The 26,177-nt window shown below is 50.6% G+C and overlaps 1 protein-coding gene across 2 annotated transcripts in view; it reads right to left on the bottom strand.

Annotated features, from left to right (window-relative positions):
- Positions 1–6,861: 6,861 nt before the first annotated feature.
- The window catches only part of LOC144153913 (uncharacterized), a 444,120-nt gene continuing 424,804 nt past the window's right edge, over positions 6,862–26,177 (bottom strand). For both annotated transcript variants that reach the window (XM_077685673.1, XM_077685672.1), the window contains exons 3-4: positions 15,189–15,429; positions 6,862–8,185 (exon numbers count right to left, since the gene is read on the bottom strand). In XM_077685673.1, the coding sequence (XP_077541799.1) occupies positions 8,109–8,185; positions 15,189–15,402 (291 nt within the window). In that variant the 5' untranslated portion in view covers positions 15,403–15,429 and the 3' untranslated portion in view covers positions 6,862–8,108. The remainder of the gene's footprint in view (positions 8,186–15,188; positions 15,430–26,177) is intronic.

Below are 26,177 nucleotides of genomic sequence, written 5' to 3'. Positions count from 1 at the left end.
CTAATTTGCGGAAAGGAAGCCACAGTCGGTCAACTTTGTTTGCCGGGTGTGAAGCTAGCGCAAATCTTTTCCAAGAGCATCTATAGGTGCTTCGCCTAGCTGAGGTAAATGTCCTTAGCGGAAACAAAGACACCAAGGGTCTGTGTCGCATAATTGGACCTCCTACGAAGACACTACCTGAGTAGGCTGTGCAACCACGCCACTGGAGTCGTCATTGTTGCACTTTTGGTGCACAATATCACCGGATTCAATAGTTATATCCGATAATGTGGCACTGGAGCATTGTAATAAGCGGTTTATTTTACCATAGAAAGAATACAAAAGTTGACGGTGCCGTAGCTGTTCATCGTTATATCCAGTATATTGTTATAAACGGTATCGTTATAAGTGGACTCGACTGTAATCCTATAATCCTGCTATAGTCATATTGCACAAATCTAGTGGGGTTTGATATGTTGACTGTACTGAACAAGTTAATCATTCAATTCGCAACCTCACTTGCAATTAAAGCCTTAAAGGAGCCATGAAGACAAAATACAAGTTTGTGGTATTCGAAAGATTTCGTCTTTTATAGCGCCCTCAGCGCTTGTCCGAATGCAAACGATGCTTTATTCACTGAGAAATTAATTTAAGTCGAAATTTTGATTTTCCCGCCAAATCTTGCGTTTTCGTGGTCTGCAATGACATCACAGTAACCGACCGCTCTGCTGCTGATTGGGAAGCCTTGTTTACCGTTAGTGGACCTAGATGGCGCCACCATACCGTGGTAAGCCGTTTCCTGCCTTTGGTTTGTTTTTGGCCGTATTTAAACGTGGCTTGTTTTTGTTCAGGGAGAAAATATTCGCTTCGTGAAGCATACTGCTCGCTCAACAAATATGGTCACGTAAGACACCGTTGCTTGCGTCAATCTGTCAGTGTCGTCTAAAACTACCCCAAAGCCCCGCAGTCCTGTGAAGCTAAGCCAAGCATAGTGCACGCCGTAACAATAGCAGTACACATCGGTACTTCTATGTTTACGTGTGCTTTCGTAACTTCCACTGATTTTCCAACCATTCTTACGGCTTTAAAACGAATGTGCCGTAAATTTAAGCGCAAATAGCTCGTTCAGCAAGCTTATAAGCTCCGCCTAATTTGCGTTTGCATTTGCCAGCCTCCGCCAATCGCAGAGCTGGCTGGTATGACATCATAGCTTCTGTTGTGGGAAATGAGCTAGTGGGTCGCATGGCCATTCCCTTTTTTCCTAATTATATAGCTTATTTGAGCGAAGTTTACGTTAAAAGTGGTGTCAGTATGATTATAACGAGGCAATGTTTTTAATGGACCAAACTTGTGTCTTCTTTTCATGGCTCCTTTGATTAATTCCGACACGACAGCTTTATTTATTAAAACCTATGTCGCTAAAATTGGATTTAACTATAGCTGCACGTAAAAGACCCGTTTGGATGTGTCGGTTTATATCTGCACCATGGTTAAAATTCAGAAACTTGGTATTGCCTTTGAAATGAAAAAAAAAAAGCAAGCTCTTGTAAATAATGTGGGAGCAGTGAAATGCCTTTACATTTTCGGCTTCCCACAAATGCAGGCATGCGTCGACTCATGTCGTCACCAACGGAAGCGGTTTAAACTGCTTACTTTTAAACTGGATTCCCGAAATTGGAGCTTTCTGACTTTTCCCTGTTTCTTTTTATTCAGTGTTCAAAGCCGCAATCGGGAGAAAGCTCGCTACAAACCACGGCAGTTTCCGTCATTTTTCGGCTGTTCAGTGATCCCCGGCGGGTCGGCGCTTTTTTAGTGTAGTAATTAAAGCTCATTGCCGCTTTTAGGATAGGAACACGTGTGCTCCCCGACGAAATCAGGGGGACAGCGGGTCGCGGCTTCAGCGGAGACCGGAAGCCGGCTTCTCGGAACTGTGCGGCCGTGGCGGTGTGCGCGACTCGAGACCTCCGGAGGAGAGATAAACGGGGAGTCGTCTTTGGGCAGCGGTAGAGAACGGCTGTCCACGGAACGCTCGTCCGGACGACGAAAGGCCTGGGGCCTCGTTCGTTAAGATGTAGCAAAGAAAAAATTACGCCCACGTCCCCTCGCGGGAACCCTGGTGTGATGCGACGCTGAAGGGGGTTCCATTGTGCGTTTCCGTTGGGTCGATTACTCGAATTGCGTGAGCAATCGTCGGGTAATGCGAGAGAGAGAGAGCAAGCGTAGCGCGGACGACCGTCGACTGAGAGGCCGGCCGGAGAGGGGCAGCGCGCTTGCGCCGCGCGAAGCGCCACCCACCGGCGGAGTGAGAGAGCGCCCGCACTGCGCGCGCCACAGATGTTGGGGGAGAGGGCGCGCTATCACGGCGAGAGGAGAGGGGGTGAGCGGAGGAGAGACGCAGCTGTGCGGACGCGGACAACGACGACGCAGGAAGGACAGGGCCGCCGGCAAGAGATGCTCCTCTCAGTGTCGCATCTAATAAACGTCCCTTTTCATCGTCACCGGTCCGCAGTCTGGCCTCCCTTACAACAGAGAGCAAATTGTCGGTGCTCTTCATTTGAGGAAGGGGTAAATGGAGAAGAGAGAGTCCTACAAGTGACGTCACTCCTAGGTGGCGCCACGGTATGTCCTCGGGGCCTATATTGTTCCCACTGTTGCACATCGCGGCAAACCAAGACAGGTGCGGAGAGCCTGCGCTTGGATTCCCTGGATCGCCCAAAGGTTAGTGAAGCATGTACTGGATATCGCTGGCAAGCTGTAACGCAAAACTCCCAGGAAAAGCGCCTGGTACAGCTGCAGCCTTCCTCTGACCGATATGCCCCACGACTTTACAGCGAGAAATCTCAAAATGTGGGCGATGGCGGTGAGTTTCTTTAAGAAAGACACGTGCGCTCCATGACATGTCCCTGTCGATGGCCGTGCCAAGAAATTTGTGATTTCTGGAGTAAGGTATCGGCTTTCCATTGATGGTGATAGGATATCGGGACATGTGTTTGCGAGTAAATGCAACCACCGCGCACTTGTCACTAGAAATGTTCAGTCCTTGCTTTCAGAGGTAGGCTCTCGTCACATTGGCCGCTTTTTGAAGTCGTGCTCGCAGCTGAGGTCGATTGACACCCGAAGCCCATGATGTCATTGGCGTAAATGGATACACAGACAGTCTTCGGTAAAATGTGTATGAGCCTGATTATAGCGAGGTTGAAAAGGGTTGGGCTTGGCACCCCACCTTGAGGAACACCGCGTTGAATGGTGTGCTGCGATGTTGGGCCGTCTTCTGTAATTACAAAGAATGATCTTCCGGACAAGAAGCTGCGTGTCCATTTGTAAGTTCGGCCACCGAGTCCAAAGTGCTCTAGGGCATCTAGCACAGCCTCGTGCAACACATTATCATAGGCCGTCTCGTTCCATTGCTAAAGCCTGGTAAATCTCCCCTTGACCTGGCTTCGTACCGCCCTATTGCCCTGGCAAGCTGCCTTGGTAAGGTCATGGAAAGAATGATCCTCACGTGGCTGCAGTGGTACCTCGAATACCACAATGCAGATCCGGAGGCTATGGCTGGTTTTCGACGAGGGCGTGCTATTGACTGTGTGGTAGATTTAGTCACGTATGTACAGCCGGTAAAAGGCTTGTCTATAACACAGCGTTCGTACTCTCAGCCCTATCCTGCCCCGCCGGAGCGGGATTTGAATAAAACTACTGCGGAATTCTGAAGTCTTAGCCCTTCGCTTTTGCCTCCGACATGTTTGGAACGTGTATGTTTCGGCAGTTTTCGGATATAGCTGGTTGAAGTTGAAATCGCTGTTATAGACAAGCGTTTTACCGGCTGTACAGCACGAAAAAAGCCGCAAAAGTCTCTCAGCAGCCCTATTTCTTACAGTGTACTAGAATCCCAATATTCTAATTCACTATAATTCTACTCAGCTGCGTATTTTATTTGCGGGAGCAGCCTTGCCCACATGTACCGGAACTGCTCAGTTCTTTGGCACCAGGGAGAAGCCCAAAGCTGCCCACACAAACTGCTCCGGCTGTTCGGAAGGAACAGCTAGCAGGCGACAGAAAGGCGGGCAGACGACACATGCAAAAAGGAGAGTCGCGGTCTCGCACGCTTCAGTTGATTGTCTGCTCAGTGCGAGAATGGCGGGATCGTTTGGTTACAGTTCGCGATTATAAACGACATTGAGAGGCACTGCATCCGGTCTTCGACGAAGAGCACCAGGTTTTCGCGACAGACGGTACGTATATACAAATGGCGACGTTTGGGCGCCCTCATGAAATGTTTTATGACCCCATTGTTTGTATGATCTCTCGCTGAAGCAAATTCGCTGGGATTCTTCTTTGTAGTTGGGTGTGCATACTTGCTAGCGACCCGAGATAGGTAAGTGAAATGGCGACAGTTTTATCCGCTGGTATATCCGCCGGTGTCCCTGCTGCAGTGTACTAGAAGGGCTTTCGGGAAAAACGGTGACTTCTCGTGGCGAGATGGAACCTCGGCGAACGTTCCTCTAGATAGATAGTTTGAAAGTGCGCTTGATCTCGCCATCGCTGTACGTTTGAACACCGTCAAAGTACCTGGGAATGCGGTTCACACCGCAAGGTACGCCACCGCTTCGTCGTACTCACCATCGGAGTCGAATACCGGCTATGTGTGGTAAACAGTTCATTTCAAACGGCCAGTCCACACCTCACAGACTTGTTCAGCCGCAACCAGAATACGCATGAAAACAGCTTCCCGTCTGCCTCTATGACGGACGCCTAGAAACGGCGCCTTTGGTTGCGTCGACGTTTCTTGACGCAACCGAGAAATTTTGTAATTTGAGGGACGTTTTAAAAATTATTTGTTGTAATAATTTGTAAATCAACGTTCTCGCTTCGCCTTGTGCGCCTACGCGCGGCGTCGACATGAGCAGACGACAGATCGTCTGCTTAGTTAGAGTTCCTGTATATCGCTTAGCGCAAGAGTTGCGCGTCTGATTCCCACATGCCGCGGGTTCCAGTTCGACAGGAAAGCCCGCTTTCAGTGCTGCGCACAATACCCTGTTTTCAGTCAGTTCTGCTCCACTGAGCATCCGCGGTTGCAGAAGCGGCGGCCGCGGCGGCCGGTCAGCTGATAAGACTATCGCGCGCGTTCTTGCCCGCGCCGCTCCTCGCCACTCCTCCTCACCGCTGCAGCTGGCGCGGCGGTCCGGCGGCAGCTACTAAATGCGTGACGGGTGGCTTTCCCGCACGACCTAGAACTCAAGATGGCGGATGGACGCGCAACTCTGCTCCCCTAGGGGAGCTATATACAGATATACAGGAACTCTATGCTTAGTTTGCCTGCTGCGCCGCAGCATTGTGGGCAGCTCCATCAGATAAGCTTGGACTTCTACTACTTCTACATGCTTTCCCGCTCAATTTAATCCAATCGTCATACGATTTAATTCAAGCGCCAGCCTATTTATTCCATGTACCATCAATTTAATCCGAACGCCATCGAATTTAATCCAGGTACCAGTGAATTTAATCCAAGTGGCAACCAATTTAATCTAAGTACCAACCAATTTAATCCAGCTGTCGGAAGGTTGTTCACGGGTGCTTTGTGCGGAATTAGGAGCAGCTTTGCGGGCTTTGATGCGCGTGGTGTAGGCAAAACGTGGTGTTTCTTGATCCATTATGTGCAAAATATCTTATGCGAACAGCTTAATATACATTTAATAACACACGCAGAACGGTGCTGTGAGCTGATCGTCTGCGAGAGCGCCATCGATAACACACGTCAGAAATATCGTCTGATCTTCGCGTAACAATGCCTTCAGAAGCTCCGTTGATAAAGACACATTACTTAAATGCCCTTTGCATTTCGATTTTCAATAATTGAATGCTTTTCTGCAGAGTATTATTTCCGAATCATAATATCGTCTGCTAGATCGTCATAAATATCGCCTGCTGGCGACAGAAGTGTCGTCTGTTCGCGTAAACTTTACGCTGGCAAATCTGCTGGGGTAACAATACGCGAGCAGACAATACTTTTGACGATTTCGCACACGATCACCATGCACCACCAACGGATCAAACGAGACCGCTCTCCTGGTCTGCGGGCATCAGTAAATGTCCATTAAGCTGCGCGCATATGATATTTTGCACATAAAGCATCAAGGAACACCACGCTTTCATCACACCGCGCGCATCAAAACCCGGAAATCTGCGCCTAATTCCGCACAAAACACCCGTGAACAACCTTCCGACAGCTGGATTAAATTGGCTGGCGCTTGGATTAAATTGTATGGCGATTGGATTAATTGAGCGGGAAAACCTGTAGTTCACTGTAGCTTGGAGCTGCTCGTTCACGCGACCCAACTTCCTGTCCAAGAGCTGCGTCGGAGCAGCTAGAAAGTTCTGCCCGAAACTGGCTAATAAAAGAGAACTTCTACTTCCTTGTCCTCCCCCGTTCGCCTTCCTCCCCATCATATTTCCTCCACCACATTCGCACTCCCCCAGCCCACCATTCCCTCCCGTATTCTTCCCTTCCCGCTATGCTGTTTTGCCCATCTCTTTTCCCTCATCTCTCTATCCTAGTCGCCCTTCCTTTTCCGCTACACCAGTCAGCCTTCTTTCGTCTCACTTCCCATCTTCCCATTCCTCTCATCCGGGTGACGTGATCTATGAGACCTACAGCATTGACCCATGTTCACAATGGCCTAGCGGCAATTTGCCCTTAATTTCAGGTTGCTGTTCGATACAAGTTTAGTGCGGGAGCTAGTTCCCAGGGTTGCAGCTCGGAATCAGCCTCCTCAGTAATAAATCGACTCTGCGAGCGATTTTTAGGTGGCGCACGCAGCGAATAAGTAAGGGTTCCGGGGCATGCCTCGGGTGCACCCGGAGCAGCGAGAGCATCAGGCGACACAGTGACAAAAAAGATGTTTATTTCCCTCTCTTTCTCTGTGTACAAAACCAGAACTTCTCAGCTCCACAGACAAAGAGCACCGCAACGCAAGCATTCTTGTCTGACATACCCTCTGCACTTCAAAACTTCCCGCGCGACGTCGGCGTTCAAGGGAGGCCGGAAATCACTAATGCCACAGAACGTCGCGACTAGTTCTCGCGAGAACGCGTTTTCGCGCAAACACTTTCTACACGAGATAACATGAGGAACCTGCAGAGATGCGTGCCAGCAATTCGCGCAGCAGACTGCGCAAATGATAACGTGAACTGGCGTCCGCTCATCACCTTCGGTGGTACGCAAGTCTTTGGCGGTGCTGGTGTTTACGAAGCCTCTTTGACGTGAGAGCGTGCATACGCTGCAGGGAGGAGCTTGAGTTGGTAAGCTCAGTGACGACACTTAAGCCACAAACACGAAAAATAAATACGAAAGTGTACTCGGTAAGGGGATATATGATGCGGCAACCCTTCGGTTCCACGTCAGCGATATGCCTCGCCGTGACTGGCTACGAGCAGAAGGAACTTCGACGATGGGGTGCTGCCACGTCAAAACTCTCGCACGCACGCAACTGAGTGTGCTCAAACTGACAGTGGCGGCCGGACGTTGCTCGCTTGAGTCCGCTTAGAATGAGAAAATAGCTTCACGATTAGAAACACGACACGACTAACCGATTGGGCTCTACCAGGAGTCACTGTCGTGCATGCCCCGTGGACACAGCCCTAATCCCTTCACGCGTTGCTTCGAGCTTGAAGGCTACGTCTCGCTCCTGAGTAATTGGCGCATTGGAATTGGGGATTCGGAGGATAAGGCGCACACGTTTTATGGTTGTAGGGATGGATCTATGACAGTTTTTAGGCTTGCTTCCTGAACAATATAAAGGGGTCGCTTTGTACAGAGATCTGGTTTCGGAACATGCGAATGTCGGAGCCTGCAGCGCGACTCAGTTGTCGTGCGTCAAATATTTCCTTTTCCAAGCCTGTTCGATGGGGCACACCGCGTCATCAGCGCGACGCCAACATTAGAGGCTGATAACGACGACGACGACGACGTTTCTTGCGTTGCGTACAAATGAGAATTTCGCGGAAGTCAGCCTCGCTATTCGGGCAGGGGAGCAGATGTCATCTCGAAGCAGCGCTGGCCGCCGGGCAGTTCGTGGGGGAACAACTTTCAACCAACACAGACACCACAGTTCCTGTGTCAGGGGGCGAGCACACTAGGACTTGGGCGGGCCATCCGATGTCGAAGACTTGCCCGCTGACGAGTCTCCAGATCCGGCGCTTGACGACGGGTCTGCAGTGACAAGGAAAAAAAAAGACACTGTGGAAACTGCGGAGAGGAATTCTCGGATAATGCGGAAGCATTAGTTCTAGCGGCTCATTTCCACACAGACTCCCTTACCGAGCTGGTGTGGACCCCAGCCCACACGGGTGTGGGAGGGAACGAGCCAGCACACAGAGCCGCTCGAGAGCGCACCTTCCGAGCAGGCCTTAGCCTTGATCCCTTCCATGGAGCCCTGTCAGCTCGACATCGGCTCGTTCCCTTGCATGAGATTACGTCTCATTACCGCCTTTCCCGCCGTCTGCTGCCCCCTGCACACCCGGCGCTCTCTCACGCCGAAGAACGCCTATGGCGCCTAGTGCAAACGTACATCCTTCCTTGCCTCTCCCGCCTGCACCGCATGTACCCCGATCTGTACTTTTCACCCCACTGTCCCGCTTGTGGGATGGCCCAAACCATGGATTGATCACCTCGTCTGGCAATGCCCCCACAACCCATTCCCCCCATATCGAGACGGTGAGCACTGGGCGAGGGCGTTGGGCAGCTCGGATTCGGCGGTGCAAGCTGCCATCGTCGCCAGGGCTGCCAAAGTCACCGGGGACCTTCCTCCCTCGGTCACCACCCCTCGCCCGAATTAGCCCTTGCGGCAATAAAAGTTCTCTCCCCCTCCTCTCTCTCTCTCTCTCTCTCTCTCTCTCTCTCTCTCTCTCTCTCTCTCTCTCTCTCTCTCTCTCTCTCTCTCTCTCTCTCTCTCTCTCTCTCTCACACATACAGCGCTACGTCATCAACATTATCGTCATTATGTCCTAGTCCACCGCACCAGGAAGCCCGCTCCCATAGATCGCTGTCTGAATCCCTTCTGTGCCTCCGACATTCCTTCCCTCATCCCTCCATCGAGTTATCGGTATTTTCCTGCTCCGAGTTCCGTCGCGTGTCACGAGCTACAGAAAGTCGGACAGATTTCGGAGGGAAGCAGCAACCTATGCTTACGTCTTAAAATGTGAGGAGGCTAAACGCACAATGCAGTTAATTAGGTTGGATTTACAGCTTCCTGTAACGGGGCTCATCTGCATGTGCAGGTGGGGCGGCTGCTCTCGCAAGGCGCGCGGAGCCGCACCCTGTGGTCAAGGGTAGCTGATATATATTTTCGCGCACTCTTTTCCGCCAGAACGCAAGCGCGTGCCGCTCCACTCAGCGAGATACGCGTGTATTCATGCAGGAAACTCGTGCAGAAAGGTACTGCAGACCTTTGCGTGGTGATGGTTTATAAGAAGTCCTACGCCGTGACGACTCGCTAAGGTTCTTCCTGGTGTAAATCACGTGTTTTCCGCGTCGATGCTCCTCCAAACGAGCACTGTTTCGAAAATTTGCGCCTAAAAACTACGAAGCGCTTGGGTTGGGGCTAGTTGGTATTCCATAACACGTACACTTTAAACACACCAGAAAAAAAAAAAAAAAAAAATCAGTGAAGCTTGAACTCACGCGCAAGACTTGAATGGCGAAGCTGTTGTAGGTGAGCATTGCCGGATACATAGTAAAGTTTCAGCATCATTGTTTATTTGCATAGTTGCGGTGCTAGTAATCGCCGTCACATGCATCGAAGAGGTCGTCGTCTTTTTCGCGGCGAGTGGTGGATGCAAAGCCATCCTCGGCATTGTAGACTGCCACCAGCTCTTCGTCATCGACTCGAGGCAGCGGTGGCGGGATCAGCAAGTCGTCTCGGGAAGTAGTGGCACGCTCGTAGCCATTTCTCCAATTATCCATAATTGCTTCTAGAGAATGCGGCGGCTGCGGTGACCTCTCCCAAGCAGGATGTCTTTTTGTCTTTAGCATTAGCGCTGAAGTTTTTATTTCTACATGCGCGGTAGCGCTTGACGACAGCGCGGGACATTTCTTTTTAGATTGTCAAGCAAATTACAGAATCGCACGCAGCGAACTTCGCTCCCACCTTCAAAAGTCCCCAACGACTCACCGATTGGCAACATAAGCTAGAAAAACCCATCCAAAGCCTGCACGAAACTATTCACTCTAGCCACCCTACAAAAAAAAAAAAAAAAATGAAACGTCAGCCTCACCATGACTACGGACAGTGGAGATGCAATCACCATCTGCCAGTGTGCCTGTTGCTCCCTGAATGGCAAACGAAGTCTACTGGCCCTCCTCGCTGCATCTTCATTACCATATATAATTGCGCTTCAAGAAGCGAACACCCCGACTCCACGGCTTCCCTACTACACGGCGTTCACCGAGGACCCCCAACATCGGACAGCTATCTTTGTTCACAACGCGAATCCCGCCCAACTGCACCAGCTGGGCCAAGAAATACCCAACACATTTGCGGAACTCGTATCTGCACAGCCCTCTTGTCCAAGTACTTACACACTTAATAACATATACAGCCCTCCCAACGGTAGCCTTAACGCAATTGACGACTTTACCACTCCTGCCCTGGCTGCCAAAGGGCGGCTGGCAGTGTCGAATGAATGAATGAATGAATGAATGAATGAATGAATGAATGAATGAATGAATGAATGAATGAATCCACGAAGGCACACAGAAGACAATGGTTGGTGACTTCAATGCTACGCACTATATATGCATGAGGGTACGTCCACGCCTCAAAAAAAAAAAAAAAAAAAGGAACGACCTCACTGCGCGCCACACAAAACCATCGTCTTACACTTCAAGACGATATCGCCGTTCTTACCACAATTGGCAACAGTGTAAACCGAGACACTATCCCCGACCTCACTTTCAAGAGAAATTGCCAAAATGTGCAATGATTATGCCTGCCGGAAACATTGGGGAGCGACCACCACAGTATCTCTCTACGACTATACATGAAGAAGAAAACCGCAAAAAGAGGAGTAGCCAAACTAACAAACTGGACTGCTTTCCGCGAAGATGTCACCCCGCTCCCGCCCATATATATGGGCGGGAGCGGGGCGACATCTGTCTGTTTGTATACAAACAGACCTAACCCAATGGACACAGGCATTGGGGCAGCGGGTACAAAAATACACGCAAGAAATCGCCCTTACTGGGGACACGCCAGCTGCAGACAGACATCTCATAAACATAGGGCAAGCGCGAAGGTGATTGACAAAGAGATGAAAACACCACGAACGTAATAGAAGGCTTAAAAAGCGTATATCCGTCGTCACCCAACAAGCGCAAGATTATGCCGCCACCTTACAAAGACAAAACTGACACTCGTTCTGTGAAAAACTCGAAGGCACCTTTAGCACCAAAAAAGCGTGGCACCTGCTTCACCCAACCGGCTCAACCGGCTCAAGGTTCGACTCTCCTGACCTGCTTCGCCATCTCCTGGATAGCTCCAACTCTCGAACTCAAGCCAACCACAAGATACTACAGAAACTAATGAGAAACTGTGACCTGCACCCCAGAGAGCTACTTCGAACTATCCGTAACAAATTAATACTGCTAGTGAGCTTTAACACTGGACAAAGAACTGGAAATAAAAGGCGATACACACGCAGTATGAGTTCATTAGTTTGTAACCAACTCGCCCAACTTTCCGCTTCAATTATCCGTAACAACCTGTTTGGAACTCCCACAACCGACCCAGCTCCCCCGACCCTGTGTTACACGGGCCAACCCAGTCAAGAACACGATGCCCCCCTTCACTTTCGAAGAGCTGCAATCAATCCTTGCTAACCTCACTGGTAACGCCGCACCCGGCAATGACTAAACACTAACCGCGTTTTTCGCAATAAGGACCGTGAAACATTGGAATCAGTACTTCAGCTATTTAACTGTCATTAGGACGGGGCACACATGCCGGCACAGTGTAGGCACTCTGAGATAACGCTTATACCGAAACCAAACAAACCTATCTCGTCTACGTCACTACGGCCAATGTATCTGAATTCATGCGTATATATGCAAGCTTTTCGAACACCTCGTGCATCAACGATTGGTCAACATTCTTAAAGATCAAAACTTATATCCTCTAAAAATGTTCGGATTGCGACAGAAACTCCCCGCTCAAGCTGTACTCCTGCAACTGAAGGAACATATCTTAGCCGCACCACCCATAAAGCGATACTGGCACTCGATGTCAAGGGCGCCTTCGACAACGTTACCCATAAAGCTCTCCTAGAAAATCTTAACCAGATTCACTGCGCATCCAAAGCTTTCAACTGTGTCAAAGCCTTCCTCAGCAACCGCGCAGCCACTATCAAACTTGGGCAGCTTGTGTCAGCGACATTTAATACGCCCGCCAAGGGCACGCCCGAGGGCTCTGTAATTTCTCCTCTACTTTTTAATATTTAGCTTCTGACACCTCCCGCAAAACTTCATGCAACGCCAAATCTCAAGCATGCATTCTATGACGATGAGTTAACACTCTGGACAGTGAAAGGTTCCAGCGGGAAGCAGTAAGACATTAATTAATTAATTAATCTTTATGTGTACGTGCCCACCAACAGCGCGTGGCCTTAGACGGTGGTGCACAAAATAAAAAAGACGCTCTACAACTAGCGGTGGAGGAAACGATTTCATACCTTCTTCAACCCAGGGGCCTAACATGTGAACCTTCTAAATCAGCACTTCTCATCCTCAGGGCAAGAACGCGAGGGCGTCCACTCCCTCGCACTCCGGACCCAGACGTCACAATTTCCGGGCGGCCCATTTTCAAAATGCGAACGCGTCAAATTCTTGGCGTTCCTTTCATCATCACAGTTCGGGTTCGACCCTGATACCGCAAGTTCACAAAGCTGTGACACAAGTCACTCATATCAAACGCCAAATTCGAGACCAAAAACATGGTCTCATCGAAAGTGATACATGCCGATTGGTCTTCTACTTAGCCGGATGACATATGCAACCCCATTCATCGAACTCACACCTGAAGAGATCAAGCTGTACGCGCTCATACGAAAAACATACAAAACGGCCTTAGGCCTCCCCACTTACACCTCCAATGAGAAACTACTCCGGTTGGGGCTACACAACGCTCCTCAAGAACTAATTGAAGCCCAGCGAAACTCACAACTTCATCGCCTAACACTTACTCCTACAGGGTGGAAGGGGGTTCAAGACATCGGAAGACCGAGCCCGAACACCAACGACCTACCTCAACGAATCTTTGTGCACATACTTCAGGAACTCAAGGTTGCTCCCGTCCCCAAGCATATGCACCCTGCCTTTAATCGAGGCCGCCGGGAGGCAACGGTCCCCAGCTTATGAAGACGACTGGGCTGATGAGTCGTCCGTGAAGACGAGTCTCGGCTGACGTGTCCCCGCGCTTGTGTCGCGCGGTGATGTAACCCCGAGCTAGCCCATCAGGATGGCTAGGTTCCGCTGTCTCACCCTGCGAATGACGCTCCTCGCCGCTTTCTTTCTGCCGACGCACGTCCGGGCTACAGCGGCGGCGTCCGCCACTCTAGCCCGGCCGCGGCCGACGCTTCTGCGTTCGGGACGCCGCCTCTGCGAATTCTAGGTAACGGCCGGCAGAATCTCCGGTTTAACTCTTTGTAGAGTCACGTGTGTGAATTCAAGTGACGTCGCACGGGCCATTGTTGCGGGTGTCGTTTACAGCTTTGCTTTCCAACCACCGTCACAGCGTGGATAGGAGCCATTTTTTTTTCGAGCCTTTTGTATTGGCCCGTCAGATGGGCTGAGATTAGTTTATTGATACTGTTATAGAGAACCAGTTCTTCAGGTCTGTCCGTATTGGCCCATCGCGGTAGGCCCAGCACTTGTTTATAGCATTTCCGTATAATTATGTTTATCTCCTCAGTTTCACGAGCCGAAAGACGGAGGTATGGTATGCTATAAATTATTCGGGTAATTATGAAGGCCTGGACAATTCTCGTTATCTCGGCCTCTGTCATACCACAGTTTCTACTAGCGATTTTTTTTTTGCTTAAGTGAATTACTTGTCGGTATGTGGACTTGAGTTTTTGAATAGTGATGGTACTGGTTCTTGATTTTTGAAGGTGCAGCCCGAGGATGCGAATGTTGGCAACTTCGGGGATGAGATGACCGCCTACTTGGATGGGTGGTTTCTTAGAGCTGCGAACCTTGCTGAGGTGTTTGTGGCCGTCCGGTAGAAGCAACTCCGATTTTTGTCGGGGACACTCCAGACTGCAGCTACGGGCGATTTCTTTCCTCTACAAGGGATGCCGCATTTTGTAGTTTTTGGGTTACGGTGGTGATGCTTGATTGCTTCCCAGTAGTCCAGAGTGTATACAATGCCATCAGCGTAGAGCGCATGCTCCACGCCTCCGACTGTCTGTAGTTGGCCGGGAAGTTTGAGGAGTGGCAGGTTAAACAGCAGTGGCGACAGCACTGTTCCCTGAGGTGTTCCTCTATCGCCGAGCTGGATTGCGTCGGTAGTGACGTTCCCGATATTAATTTTGGCCGTTCTGTTCGTCAGGTAGTCCTTCACGTACTTGTAGACTCGTGTGCCACTTCTCGCGGATCGCGGACGCAAGTTCAGGAGGATCGCGGCCTCCTGGACGTTGGAAGCGGACCCTTCACCCTTCAGTCCCTTCCTTTTACTCAATAGATGTTATCCCTCCTCTTCCTTCTCCTCCTGCTAAGGCCGTTCTGCGAGCTGGTGACTTGGCGGTCACCGCGAGGCACGCGCTCACGAGCGCTAGGTTTTTTTTTTGTCTACACCGGACGGCGGCTTAAAGAGCTCTGTTGTTAAAAAAAAGACGTAGAGAGATACAGACGGGAACACGCGCTATAGGACGGGGACAAGTGCCTTTCTACATCTGTCTGTGTCACTTTCTTTTTGCGCGCTCGAAGCACGAGTTGTAAGAACTAGGGCTTGTACGCGATGAAGTTCCAGGTAAAAACTCCTGACGCAAGTTGTTCACAAAGCTCAGGGAAGCCCAAGGGGCAACATGCAACAGCTCTCTCGTCTCTCTAACCTTTTTTCCCCCACATCATTTTCTACAGATTCACTGCCATTCTCTTCGACAAGATATGCGTGCATGGTGTTAACTCCTTGGAGGAGCAGCTATTTCTCCCGTTTGCGTACCGCTGCACGAGAGCTTCTGGAAGCTGCAGGGCAGGGACGCGGTGCTGACGTTAGTGGCGCCCTCCTCGAGGATGTCGGGGAGGGCGTTACGACGCCCCGTGCGGCCCGTCTGCAGGAAGGCGTCGAAGGCCGGCGGGGCGCCACCCGCGGCGCCCCCGTTGCCCGCCGCCGCCGCGCCGCCCGTCGGGTCCACGGGCTGCTGCTCCACCTCCATGCTCCCCCTCCTCCTTGGTGGACTATGCTGCACGTGGGGAAAAAAGAAACACGCCATCAACCGAGCTCTACGGACGCCCAATAAGGCCACACTCAAGGGTGAAACACATGAGCGGAAAACGACGCGTCCACGCACGCATCTCCGGCTCCGAAAACCGGTTTGATGGCCAGAAGACACCCCGATCGGCCGCTTCCGCGTGCACCCAACCTGCTAGATGGTTTGCCGCACCGCGCCGGAAACCGGATCGCTCGGACGCATGTGTGTCTGCCGCTTCAATCCGGGAATAATTCTAAAAACGCCCTAAAGTAGGGTATGAAAAAAAAAAAAAAAAACGTTTTCTACACTGGGCCATTATCTACGAGGGACAAGCACCGCCTGCTGCTCCTAAGACGGAACCTCTGTTAAAATATGGAGATATTTTGGCTCACTACAACCAAAGAAGAAGAATATTTCCGGCTCCACATCCAGAGTTATCGAGACAAGAAGCGACCAGTTTTTGAGTGCAACAAGCAAACTCCCATCCGCATCGCACCCTTGTTCTTGCCATCTACCCTACCGTACACCCTGCCACCTGTAATTTCTGCCCCTTATTCAGCACCCCATACCATCAAGTATGGGAGTGCGGACAAACCCCAGGCCTGCCCCCAAACCTTCCCCTCGTACGAGCAGTGGGTGGCCTGCCTGAAAAGTCTGGACCCTTGGACCCAGCGCATACTGGTGAAGAGGGCCTGGACTGCCAGCCAAGGCCAAGGGCATCCCGGTCCCCCACCGGGCGGGTGCCCTAACAGCAGCTCCAACGCGTCGAATAGATCCTCCTTCTCCTTGAGGGGAGCGTGCGGGGGCTGCGGAACATTAAAGGGACACTGAAGTGAATTTGTCAAGCTCCCGTTTTTGCTTGCACTGTGTAGACTGGCTCAAATTAGCACACTTTTCATCGTTTATTCGGTTGACAAATCGGTAATTATTTTACAAAGTGCGAAAGAAGAAAAACTACCATGCGCGGTTTGCGGCGGCTGCACCAACTAAGCTGTGACGTTGCGAGGAGGGGGCACCGTGATTGGACGATGCCCAAGGTTAGCAATCAAACAAGTTTCGGTTTCGGTTTCGGTCTGTAAAACAACATGTTTGACATTCGATGGCGTCGTTGGATGGGCATTCTCAATATCCCAGTTATCGTAGTACCGCGCTTCTGCCATGTTGTCGGCTGCAAAATGCATACGATAAGCCTCCCAGGACGACTTGGAATCGTAGCATTTACTATCTGAGGCCTACGCAGTGCATGAACGCCCTCCGCGTCCCCGCAGACGCTCAAATGCATGCGCTTTTCCCCCATATTTGGAGCTTGCCTCGCTCATGCCTGTATCGTAAAAAGCGTGTTCGCACCAGGCCAAGGGTCTGTTGATTCTGGCCTGTCCCATTGCCCGCAAGCAGTCGGTGCTTATGGCAACAGCACGCCAACGAGAACTCGCTAGCGCGGCAGTGCTAGCCTGCGCGAGTTCTGTGGACTAGTTCGTGGAGCAATGAACGTTGTGGCCAAAAAAAGGTGAACTCAGTATAGAAAACATCGGCGAAAAACGAAAAAGTTAACTCATTAAAAAAAAAAAAGCATGCATCCGCGGCGATTCGAACTTGTGACTGGCAAAACACTTGCGGTGACATACCTAGCGCTCCAGACAACTAAGCCACAGGGGGCCGCTGCCGGAATTGGAAAATATTAAGTATATAATGTTAACCAGTTTACACTTTTATTTAGTTTTAGTATTTCAAGCAGCTTAGGTGACTATTTGTTGTATTGTGCTCGTGCACTAAGCGTCCCCCGAGTTTTCACAATAGCTCACGTCTAGCAATTGCATTTCTTAGACGGAAAAGCGTTCGCAGATGCGTAGTCGTGCTGCTGACCGCTGTGCTTGTTCGCCCAGCGCAAAAAAAGTGCTTCCCGCACCCTAGTTTACGCTGCACGGTAAAAATATCAGTTGATTTTATTTTCTTAGTACCTATATTGACTTCGCTGACTCTTCTACCCCTTCAAGAGGCCTTATATTTTCCTACTGGCGTACCAGTCAGCGAAGCGTCGCATGTGCGCTTGTGCAGCGCTAGCGACCTTGACTTGGAGCTAGATACAGAGTACAAACTAACGAAGTAGAGAAAGGCACATTCTTCCATTTACAAACGTGTTGTGGCTTAGTTTCAACTGATCGAGCGAATTGCCATGACCCGACGGCGGCCGGCGGACTAAACGTTGGGCCGACTGACTCGGTCGCGGAAGGTCGGCGAGCCGTGCAGTAGCGCAGCCAATTGCCAGCTCCTCTCCTGCTGACGTCACACGAAAACGCCAAAGAAAATGGGCGAGAGTGCAGAGAGGAGGACAGCATTTTCGAATTGATTTTTCTACTAAATAAATTCGCGTAAACGCGCTCAGAGTGGTCGAAACAGGGCCTAGGGACTCCAGACTACAATTTTCGCTCGTAATCCCGCATTGTTTACAAATCACTTCAGTGTCCCTTTAAGGTCATGGTTTCATGAACATCGGAACATAGCACAACATGTCTGCGCTCAACAAGGAACTTGTCCATTCGTTTAAAAAAGGTCTCCTGCCCGCTCTGCCCTTTCATTCGCCTTTCCCCACACTTCAGCTTTGCGGTTGCGGAAATCCGGTCACCTCGGCAGTGCCGCTGTTGGCCGACCCTGAGATGAGCACAGGGAGTAAAGGGCCGCCATGCCGAGATAAAATACAACAAGATGAAAAAGAAAACGCATATGCGATGCACTAAGGATTCTGCTTTCTAAATATTTTATTTCAAATGGGACAGATGTTATTGAAATAGATTGAGTCGAAATCATTAACTTTTTTTTGTTGTTGTTGCCGATAGTAGGTTCATTTGATAGCATCGGGGCTTAGTAGATGAGTAGTGGACGGGGTTGTACCCATGAAGCCAGGTTAAAGTCCTGGATGTAGGCTGGTGCGACGGACAGGACCGTGAAGCTACCGGATAGTGCGCTTCTCGCTTTGCAATGTATTTCTTGCGGCAGAGCATGTAAACGGTCAATAAAAGAATAAAAAAGAGAGAAAGATTCGGCTGTTGATCAATGCGCAAGTTATTCGGTCCGAGTTGCAGCGGCAGAGGCCCGCGTGGGACCACTGCAACTAGTTTAACAACCTGTGCACGTTTGGCAGAGCAAACGACGAGAGGTTTCGAGACTCAGAATCCATTCGAAAGACGCAGTGTTCCCGTAATGAAAAGCTAATTGAGACGGCGATATCAAACATTGCTGCTGAGGGGGACCTTCAAAGGAACGGGACGGCACCGTGAATTATATATAGGGTGAACGCAAAGGCATCTCTTCGCACAGGACGAAGCGAACAACTTGCAGCCGCCGTGCTTGCTGTTCTTACGTGACTGTCCAGGCCGGAGGGCATCCATATATAGTGTGGGCAGAGTACGCTAGAAGTTCTAGTACACTCTAGTTTGGGTATGCAAGCTTCCTGATGGCGGCCGTGTCGTTGATGATGATGATTGTTGATGTTTAGTGGCGCAAGGCCAACAAGGGCAAAGAGCGCCAAACAACGAGTTATTTAGAGAGTGATGTAACTGCAAATACTAAAACCAGTGAGTAAAAGTAAAAGTGACACGAAACAAAAGACAATGGAGATGGCTGGCGTGGGCCAGGATGATTATGCGTTCTGAACGAGATCGGAACATATAATGCACTGGATGGGAATGGCGACAAATACGGACTGAACTGTGGACGGCGCCGAAATCTAGTTGGAACTTTTAACCATTTCATCACGCAGACCACGTCGCGAACATCTCCATGCAGTTTTTTCTTTCTTATTCGAAGGGCCCATTTCCGTATACGTAATGGTACAGTAAAACAATGTTTGCACACAGCAGCATGTTTACAGTTGGAAAACAGTACCCCATTAACTCAATGCGAAACCAAGAAAGAAATTCAAATTAAGTGGAGTTTACATGCAACGATACATGACACCTTTCCATGCATGACTTTTCAACGCCGCGGGGCCAGTCAGTATGGATCGGCATTTGCACCACACACTTTACATTTTTGCACTCTTATCGCATAAAAAAAGTGTAGCATAAGTGGAATAAGGCTGTTGGAAAATCATTACGCCCTTTTTGGTAGATTTCAACGCCATAATTTGTAGCTTTACACCCTTTCTGTGTCGAAAAAAGGGTGGTGACCGACTGCAACACCCTCCGTTTTCTGTAGGGTGTTGAAAAGGTGTGAAATGGGCGAACAGTTGCAAAGGAAACAGCGGAGCTGGGGGTCGACCTAGCATCTTGCGGTTTTGCTAAGTTTTGCTAGGTTTTGCTAGGATTTGCTACGTTGTGTTCGGTTTTTCGGTATTCTTGCCAGACTAGTGAGGTCAAGTTTAGCCGAATTTTACACGGCTGTTCCAGTGTCCCCCCCGCACTGACAGCGGATCCCAGGGGGAAACAATTAAGCCAGGTAGACCCCCAGCTCCGAGGTTTCTCCAACGTTGCACCACTAGTGCAACCTGCGCCATTCTTTTAACACGAAAGTGTTTTATTCCGGGATGCACGAAGATTTCACTTACGTCATATCCGTCACGGAAATGACGCCAGTACAACGAAGCAAACGGCCTGTAAAGGGTGGACCCCTGTACATAGGGTCTTCTTGCGGGGAAACAACCTTTAGAAGTAAAGAGTATGTTACACTTTGGGTTGTTCCTTTTCGGGTTTTATATTTTAACACGAACGTGTTTTACGTCGGGATACACCCAGATTTCACTGACGTCATATCCATCACGAAAATGACGTCAGTACAACTTTGCCGAAGCGACCCACGCCGCTCGCCAAGCACACCCACGAGACAGCCGCCGACCCGCAAATCATGCTCAGCTGCAGATTTCGCTGCACATTTCACTTTCGTGTTTTACCGATTCCTATGACAGGGGAATCAACCACAGTATTAGTAAAGATGGTCGTGGTTCGTTTCGGTGTCGATCCGGAACCGGTGTCGATCAGGTCCGGTCCGGTGTCGATCAGGAACCCAATCGCCCGTGCTCCGGTTGATTTGGCAGGGGGCTGGCAGGGCGATGGTGTTGAAGTTCTTGGAGATGGCGGCCGAATTGACGAACTCGAGGCGTTGGGGTTGATTAAATGAAACGACGAGTTTATATACAGCTATTCACAGTAGGAAAACTGGGTACATGAGTAATGAAAAGAAAAACTTCGAACTTCAGCTAGACGCTAGCTCCGAGTGCGCACAAATCACTCGAGCTCCTCAACTTCGTCTAACTCTCCTATTCTCGGAGCGTACACAAACCGCTCGAGAAACGACGGCCGAGATTGTCTCGCCGCAAGATCCGTCTAGTTGCCCGGTACGGCGCTGTACCCTAAACCTCCGACGAGATCTTAACCTCTAACGTAGGGGGCTCACAAATCCCAACCTAGCTTCAACGGTCGAGACTACTTGTCCCGCCGGGAACTGCCCAGCTCGGCGCTCAGACCAGAACGATTTCCAACGGCCAGGTTCGGCCTTATAAAAACCTCGAGATCACCCTCTCTCGGGAACGCCCCTGTAGCGATCGTACACGCGTAAGGGAGTGCCCAAATTCACGTAGACAGCTGTCACTCAGCACGCCACGGAATATTCAATGAGGCGCCGCCATCTTTGGGTCAACGGCACGCTCGCAGACGAGCAGGTGCGCGCGACCCCGCGGGGTGAGAGCGAAAGGCGGCGACGGTGCACTGTGCCGGCCGGGCCGCGTTAACAATGGTGTCTCGCGCGGCGCGCGCTTCGACGCGGGTAATCCCATCACCTCCGCGCGTCACGTCGACGGTTCCCGGAATCCGGCGGCGCCGTCTGCTTTCTCAATGGGGGATTATCCCTGTGGTATGCGGTGGGCCAGACAATCCGTCTCCCGTGCGCGCCGTGACGAATTGGCGACGGCTACAGCGTAGAGTTCACAGTGCTGAGCCACCAGACAGAGTGGCGGGTTCTCACGCGCCGCCCGTGCGCTTGGCCCCTGGCCTCATCAGTGGACCTTACAGTATTTTTTTGCGTTTTTGTCCCGTAAAAAAGACTATCACCTCCGAAATGTTATAGCAAGAAGTGTGCACGCTTGTGCTCACACTCGAGCAGGCACAAAAGCCGGCTTCACTGTTATAATATCCTTACTGCCGTTGTGCACCCTTTACAGGCGGCGCAGCGTTTTTCCTTGGCATTATTTTGCTAACGCCGCAGGACCAAGCTTAAACAGCTCCGCTGTGAAAAGATTATGCCAATTTGTATTTTAAACACCGTGAGGCACAAAACGTCCCCTGCTCGTAGAAAATGTTCAAGTCCACCCCTGTAAAAGGGTGTAAAAGACCTCCAAAGTTGGTGGTGTTTTTCACCCTTTTTCTTAGTTTCCAACACGCTAATTTGTATCTATACACCCATGCGACAAAAGGGTGTTGAGATAATTAACACCCTTCTTGGAGGGTGTTTAAAGGGTGTGAAATAGGCGTTTGGTATTTATAAAATTCCATGACTTATTCAACATAATAACTACAGCATTTTTTCCGCACCGCCTCACGATTAAAAAGTTTTTGCGAGTCCGCATGCGGACTTGTATAGGCTGACATGAAAATGCATAATTCCAAAATTAGCGCTAAAATATTTGATTTTTATGACAATCTCAGCGACTCTATCAGGGAACGTTTCTCTGCTGGCTATAAAAGCAAAAAGACCACATGTGGTTGTAAGGTGGAGTATGCACTGTATCTCCCCGCGCATCCTGTTGGTTTCCTTGCTCAGCTCATTTGCGGTCCAGGGGTGAGTTGTGCGTGTTGAATGTGTCTGTACGTCGTGCTGCGCGCTCAGCCCATCCACATTGTCACACGTGGCTACGCGGCCTGCACCCTTACTTCAGGGTGTTAAGCTGCCTTACACCCTTATTTTAGGGTGTTCGTAAGCACATTGTTTTTTTTTTCATCCTTATACCCTTTTTTGGTATAACATTTTGAGTGCGAATGCACTTTATAAGCGACCCTGAATTCCGGTGACCGCCGTCCGTCCACATAGCAACAGCTGCGGGTGCGCGCGCTCCTCGTCTTCCTTGGCAACGGGGGGAGATGGGCGCGCGCTGCCTGGCCGCTGACGCGGCACATACCCACGTGGGGGATTGGCCAGGAATCTCCTCGTCTTCCTTGGCAACGGGGGGAGATGGGCGCGCGCTGCCTGGCCGCTGACATGGCACATACCCACGTGGGGGATTGGCCAGGAATCGGGCGTGAGAAGGGCTAATGCACCCGCTTAAAGGAGTACTGACACGAAATTTCAAAGCTGAGATCCGCTCTAGCAATCAAGTACAAGGACAACACAAATAGGTGTCTGTGAATAAATGCATCTTTCTTTCTTTGTAGTTGTGTGTGTGTGTGTGTGTGTGATCTCTCTTTCGCGAACATTACCGAACCGCGCAAATTCAACTCCTGCATTCGCAATTTCACATTCTTCCCCTCGGGGAAATGCGGGGAAAATTTTTTTTAAAGGTGTGCGCCATTGGAGAATATTTTTACACCGTTTTGGACCAAAAAGGGTGTAATAAAAGCAAGGAAGGAAGGAAGGAAGGAAGGAAGGAAGGAAGGAAGGAAGGAAGAAAGGAAGAGTGTAGAGGAAAGGCAGGAAAGTTAACCTGGATAGAGCCTAGTGTGTTATCCTGCACGTGGGAAAGCGTACACAGGCAAAAAAGAAAAGGAAAGAATGAAGAAACAGATTAGTGTGCAGCTTCGAACATGACGCCCCAAACGTATTGAGGATGCGTGCGGGCGTGCCTTCAAATCTGGCCTCGAGTTCGGGCAAAGAGAATGCAGGGAGTGGTGGAAAAAAATTAACGCATCTCCACGAAGTGAATCATGACGTATGGGCGAAGCACTGGGGATCGTTCTTACCGTAAATCACCCGTGAGAGTGCTTACTGCTGCTAAAACGATTTCCACTCCAATACAATAGAAATAAATTTAATCCAATCCAATCCAATCCAATCCAAACCAATTCAATCCAGTCCAATGCTCCTCGCGCATGCGCAGCACGGCTTTAACTCTCTCTCTCTCTCTCTCTCTCTCTCTCTCTCTCTCTCTCTCTCTCTCTCTCTCTCTCTCTCTCTCTCACACACACACACACACACACACACACACACACACACGCACACGCACACGCACACACACCTTTTGTGAACCTTTTATTTTGTTCTTGTTAACCTTTTGTGAACCTTTTGTTCACAGATGTTTCGATTTACATGGTGCTGTGCCGTGAGCACGGACGCAGGACGCCGGACAAGCCGCTCCTAAAAGGGAGAACAAGACAAGCAGGCATATAATAGTAAACATGTTTTCGTATACTACACGCACTCCCGCGGTGGCGGCTAGCTGCCACACGAAAACGCGGCCAGGGCTGCCGTGTCGTGCCGTCTTGGTCAACGCGATAAACGAAATTGACAAAAGGAAGAAAAATGTGATCGGCCGGTCCCTAACTTGTATACAACTCCGTCGGTCGTAGCCTACACCTCGGCCATGAGCTCCCTCGAGGAAGTTACTCCGTGACGATCGCCTTCGGATTCGGTTTTCCTTAAACGCCCACCTGGATTACGCCTATTGACCCGTCGGTCGCACGGCGCCTGCGGACGTTCCGAGCGAGGAGGGTGGCAGTGACGGCGGGGCGCCTAATTAAGTCACGGTCACGGGTGAGGGGGAGAAGAACTGCACGGTTAAAGCAGCCTCCTCCCGGGATGTGGTGTCATTTGACGCTGCAAGGACTATCCTGGCACGAGTGGTGGAGGCCAAGCATCCAGATGCCCGAGTAGTCAGTGGCCAGGCCCCACGGGTCTTGCCCGGACGCATTAGCAGAGACGCCCGGTCGCTCCTTCTTCGCCTGCGGCTCAATTGCTGCAACGTGGGAGCGCGCTTGCACCACCAAGGCCGCCGAGCATCCCCCACCTGCGCCGACTGCCCAGAGCCCGAGACGCTAGAGCACTTGCTGTGCTCTTGCCCGCAGCACGACACCGCAAGGACACAACTCCGGGCCGAACTCCAGCGACTCGGTGCCCCAAGCCACAAGCTAGAAGACTTCCTGTTCCCCACGGGACCGGACGCCATCCGACGGGAGGTCTTCCAGCACCTAGTCAACTGCCTGGTTACAACAGGACTAGCACTGCGTTTGTAGCCATCGAGTCATGGACTAAACGAACGCGATATAGACTATCTCCCACTCTCCTAACGCTCTCCTCTTCCCCCTTCTCTCTTCCTATCCTTTGAAGCCCCAATCCCCTTCCCTGGACTGGGTCGTATGAGGGTGAACTCCCGTTGAGTTCAACAATATCCCCAGGCCTTTTCTCTTCCCTCCTTTGTTAATAAATCACCACCACCCACCCTCCGTTCTACGTTGGAAGGCGGCCGGTTTTTATAGCACGGGTTGCCATGCATGAGGCCTCCAGGAGATCTTGCGTCACCAAGAGGTTAATGCAATTAATCGGGGCTAGCCAGTCCTTCCAGGAAGATACGGGGGAGAAGGCACGGTGATGCAGGATATGGGGTATACCTTAGACTATTGGCGGTTCCAGTAAGTAGACTTGAGGGGTGGGTAGGGCATTCAGAGGTATACAAAGTTGCTGTTCATTCGCTATTAACTTTTATAGCATCTACGCTGAGAGCTAAGGACACGAAAATTGCAGCGTTTTGTCTTCTTGTCAGCTTTCTTTCCGTTTTTGTATTTCAAAGTAGCCACGGCTGTAAAAAGATTATTACAGTGTGGTAAATTGGGCGCGTTGGCACATACATCAAAGATAGCAACGCAAAAAAAGAAAAAGGACAGGGACGTAGACAAATGAAAAAGAAAACACGAGTGAGCACTTGCTATCAGTTTTAAACGCAATTGAACGCCGCTGAGTGGTCCTGGGAGTTTTGCGCTGCGAGTTACGTTTTCTGATTTTTTCTGCGCGGTACGTATCGCAGTTCTGGTGTTCATGCGGGTCTGTGGTTGATGTGGTTGGTGCGGGTTGGTGCCGGTCACTTTTCAGAGTTTATACGGTCGCATGTTGGCTGCAGACCGAAATCACGGAGACCGTACTGTTTAGGGTCGAAGTGCGTTTATTCTCACGCAGTAGGTTCGGCAACGTCTATGGGGCGTCAAGCCCGCCGATGTCTTCTTATGTGGTCACGATGTCTTCGTCGTCCGACAGCTAGGTAGGGGTTTTAAGTGCGTAGTCTTTGCGTTGTAACGGTCTTGGTGGGCGCATTGGGTTGCGGTCTGGGGTATAGACTGTAACTGCAACGAGCACGACGAGCACAGCAACGAGCAACGAGCACAGCTTTGTTGAGGCGTACTGTAAGTTCAGCACCTATCTTTTGCTGTGGAACGCGAAACGTATGCAAATTCCGTACGCAACTGTGATGGTTTCTCGCGGCGCAGCGAGTTCCCCGTCGAAGATCGTTGCATAACACGTGTCAGTGAACGTGTCGTTGGCTTTGGCATTAAAGTCTCCCAGCAGAATCAGCGCAGCGGTATCCATAGCGTGGCCGGAGTGTTTCGTACCACAAACGGAGCTTCACATTTAGGCGTGTTTGGTGCCAAGCGGGCGCACACGATGGCGTGAGGCCGCTTGGCAACTTGGCAGCGCACCTCTCTTCGATGTCGTTAGATGATCTGCCCCGCTTTTGGTTCCACGTCGGCAATCGTGTAAGCGGCTATGCGGCGTTGTCGGTCGTTCTGCTCCGCAGACAAATCTGTCCGTCTCGCGCGGTCGCCCAATTC

This window comes from Haemaphysalis longicornis, unplaced genomic scaffold (genome assembly GCF_048455015.1).
Source record: "Haemaphysalis longicornis isolate Haplotype H1 unplaced genomic scaffold, Haemaphysalis longicornis Haplotype H1 scaffold_9, whole genome shotgun sequence".
Lineage (NCBI taxonomy): Eukaryota > Metazoa > Arthropoda > Arachnida > Ixodida > Ixodidae > Haemaphysalis > Haemaphysalis longicornis.
Note: the sequence above shows the minus strand (reverse complement) of the source record. Positions and strands in the feature narration are given on the sequence as shown.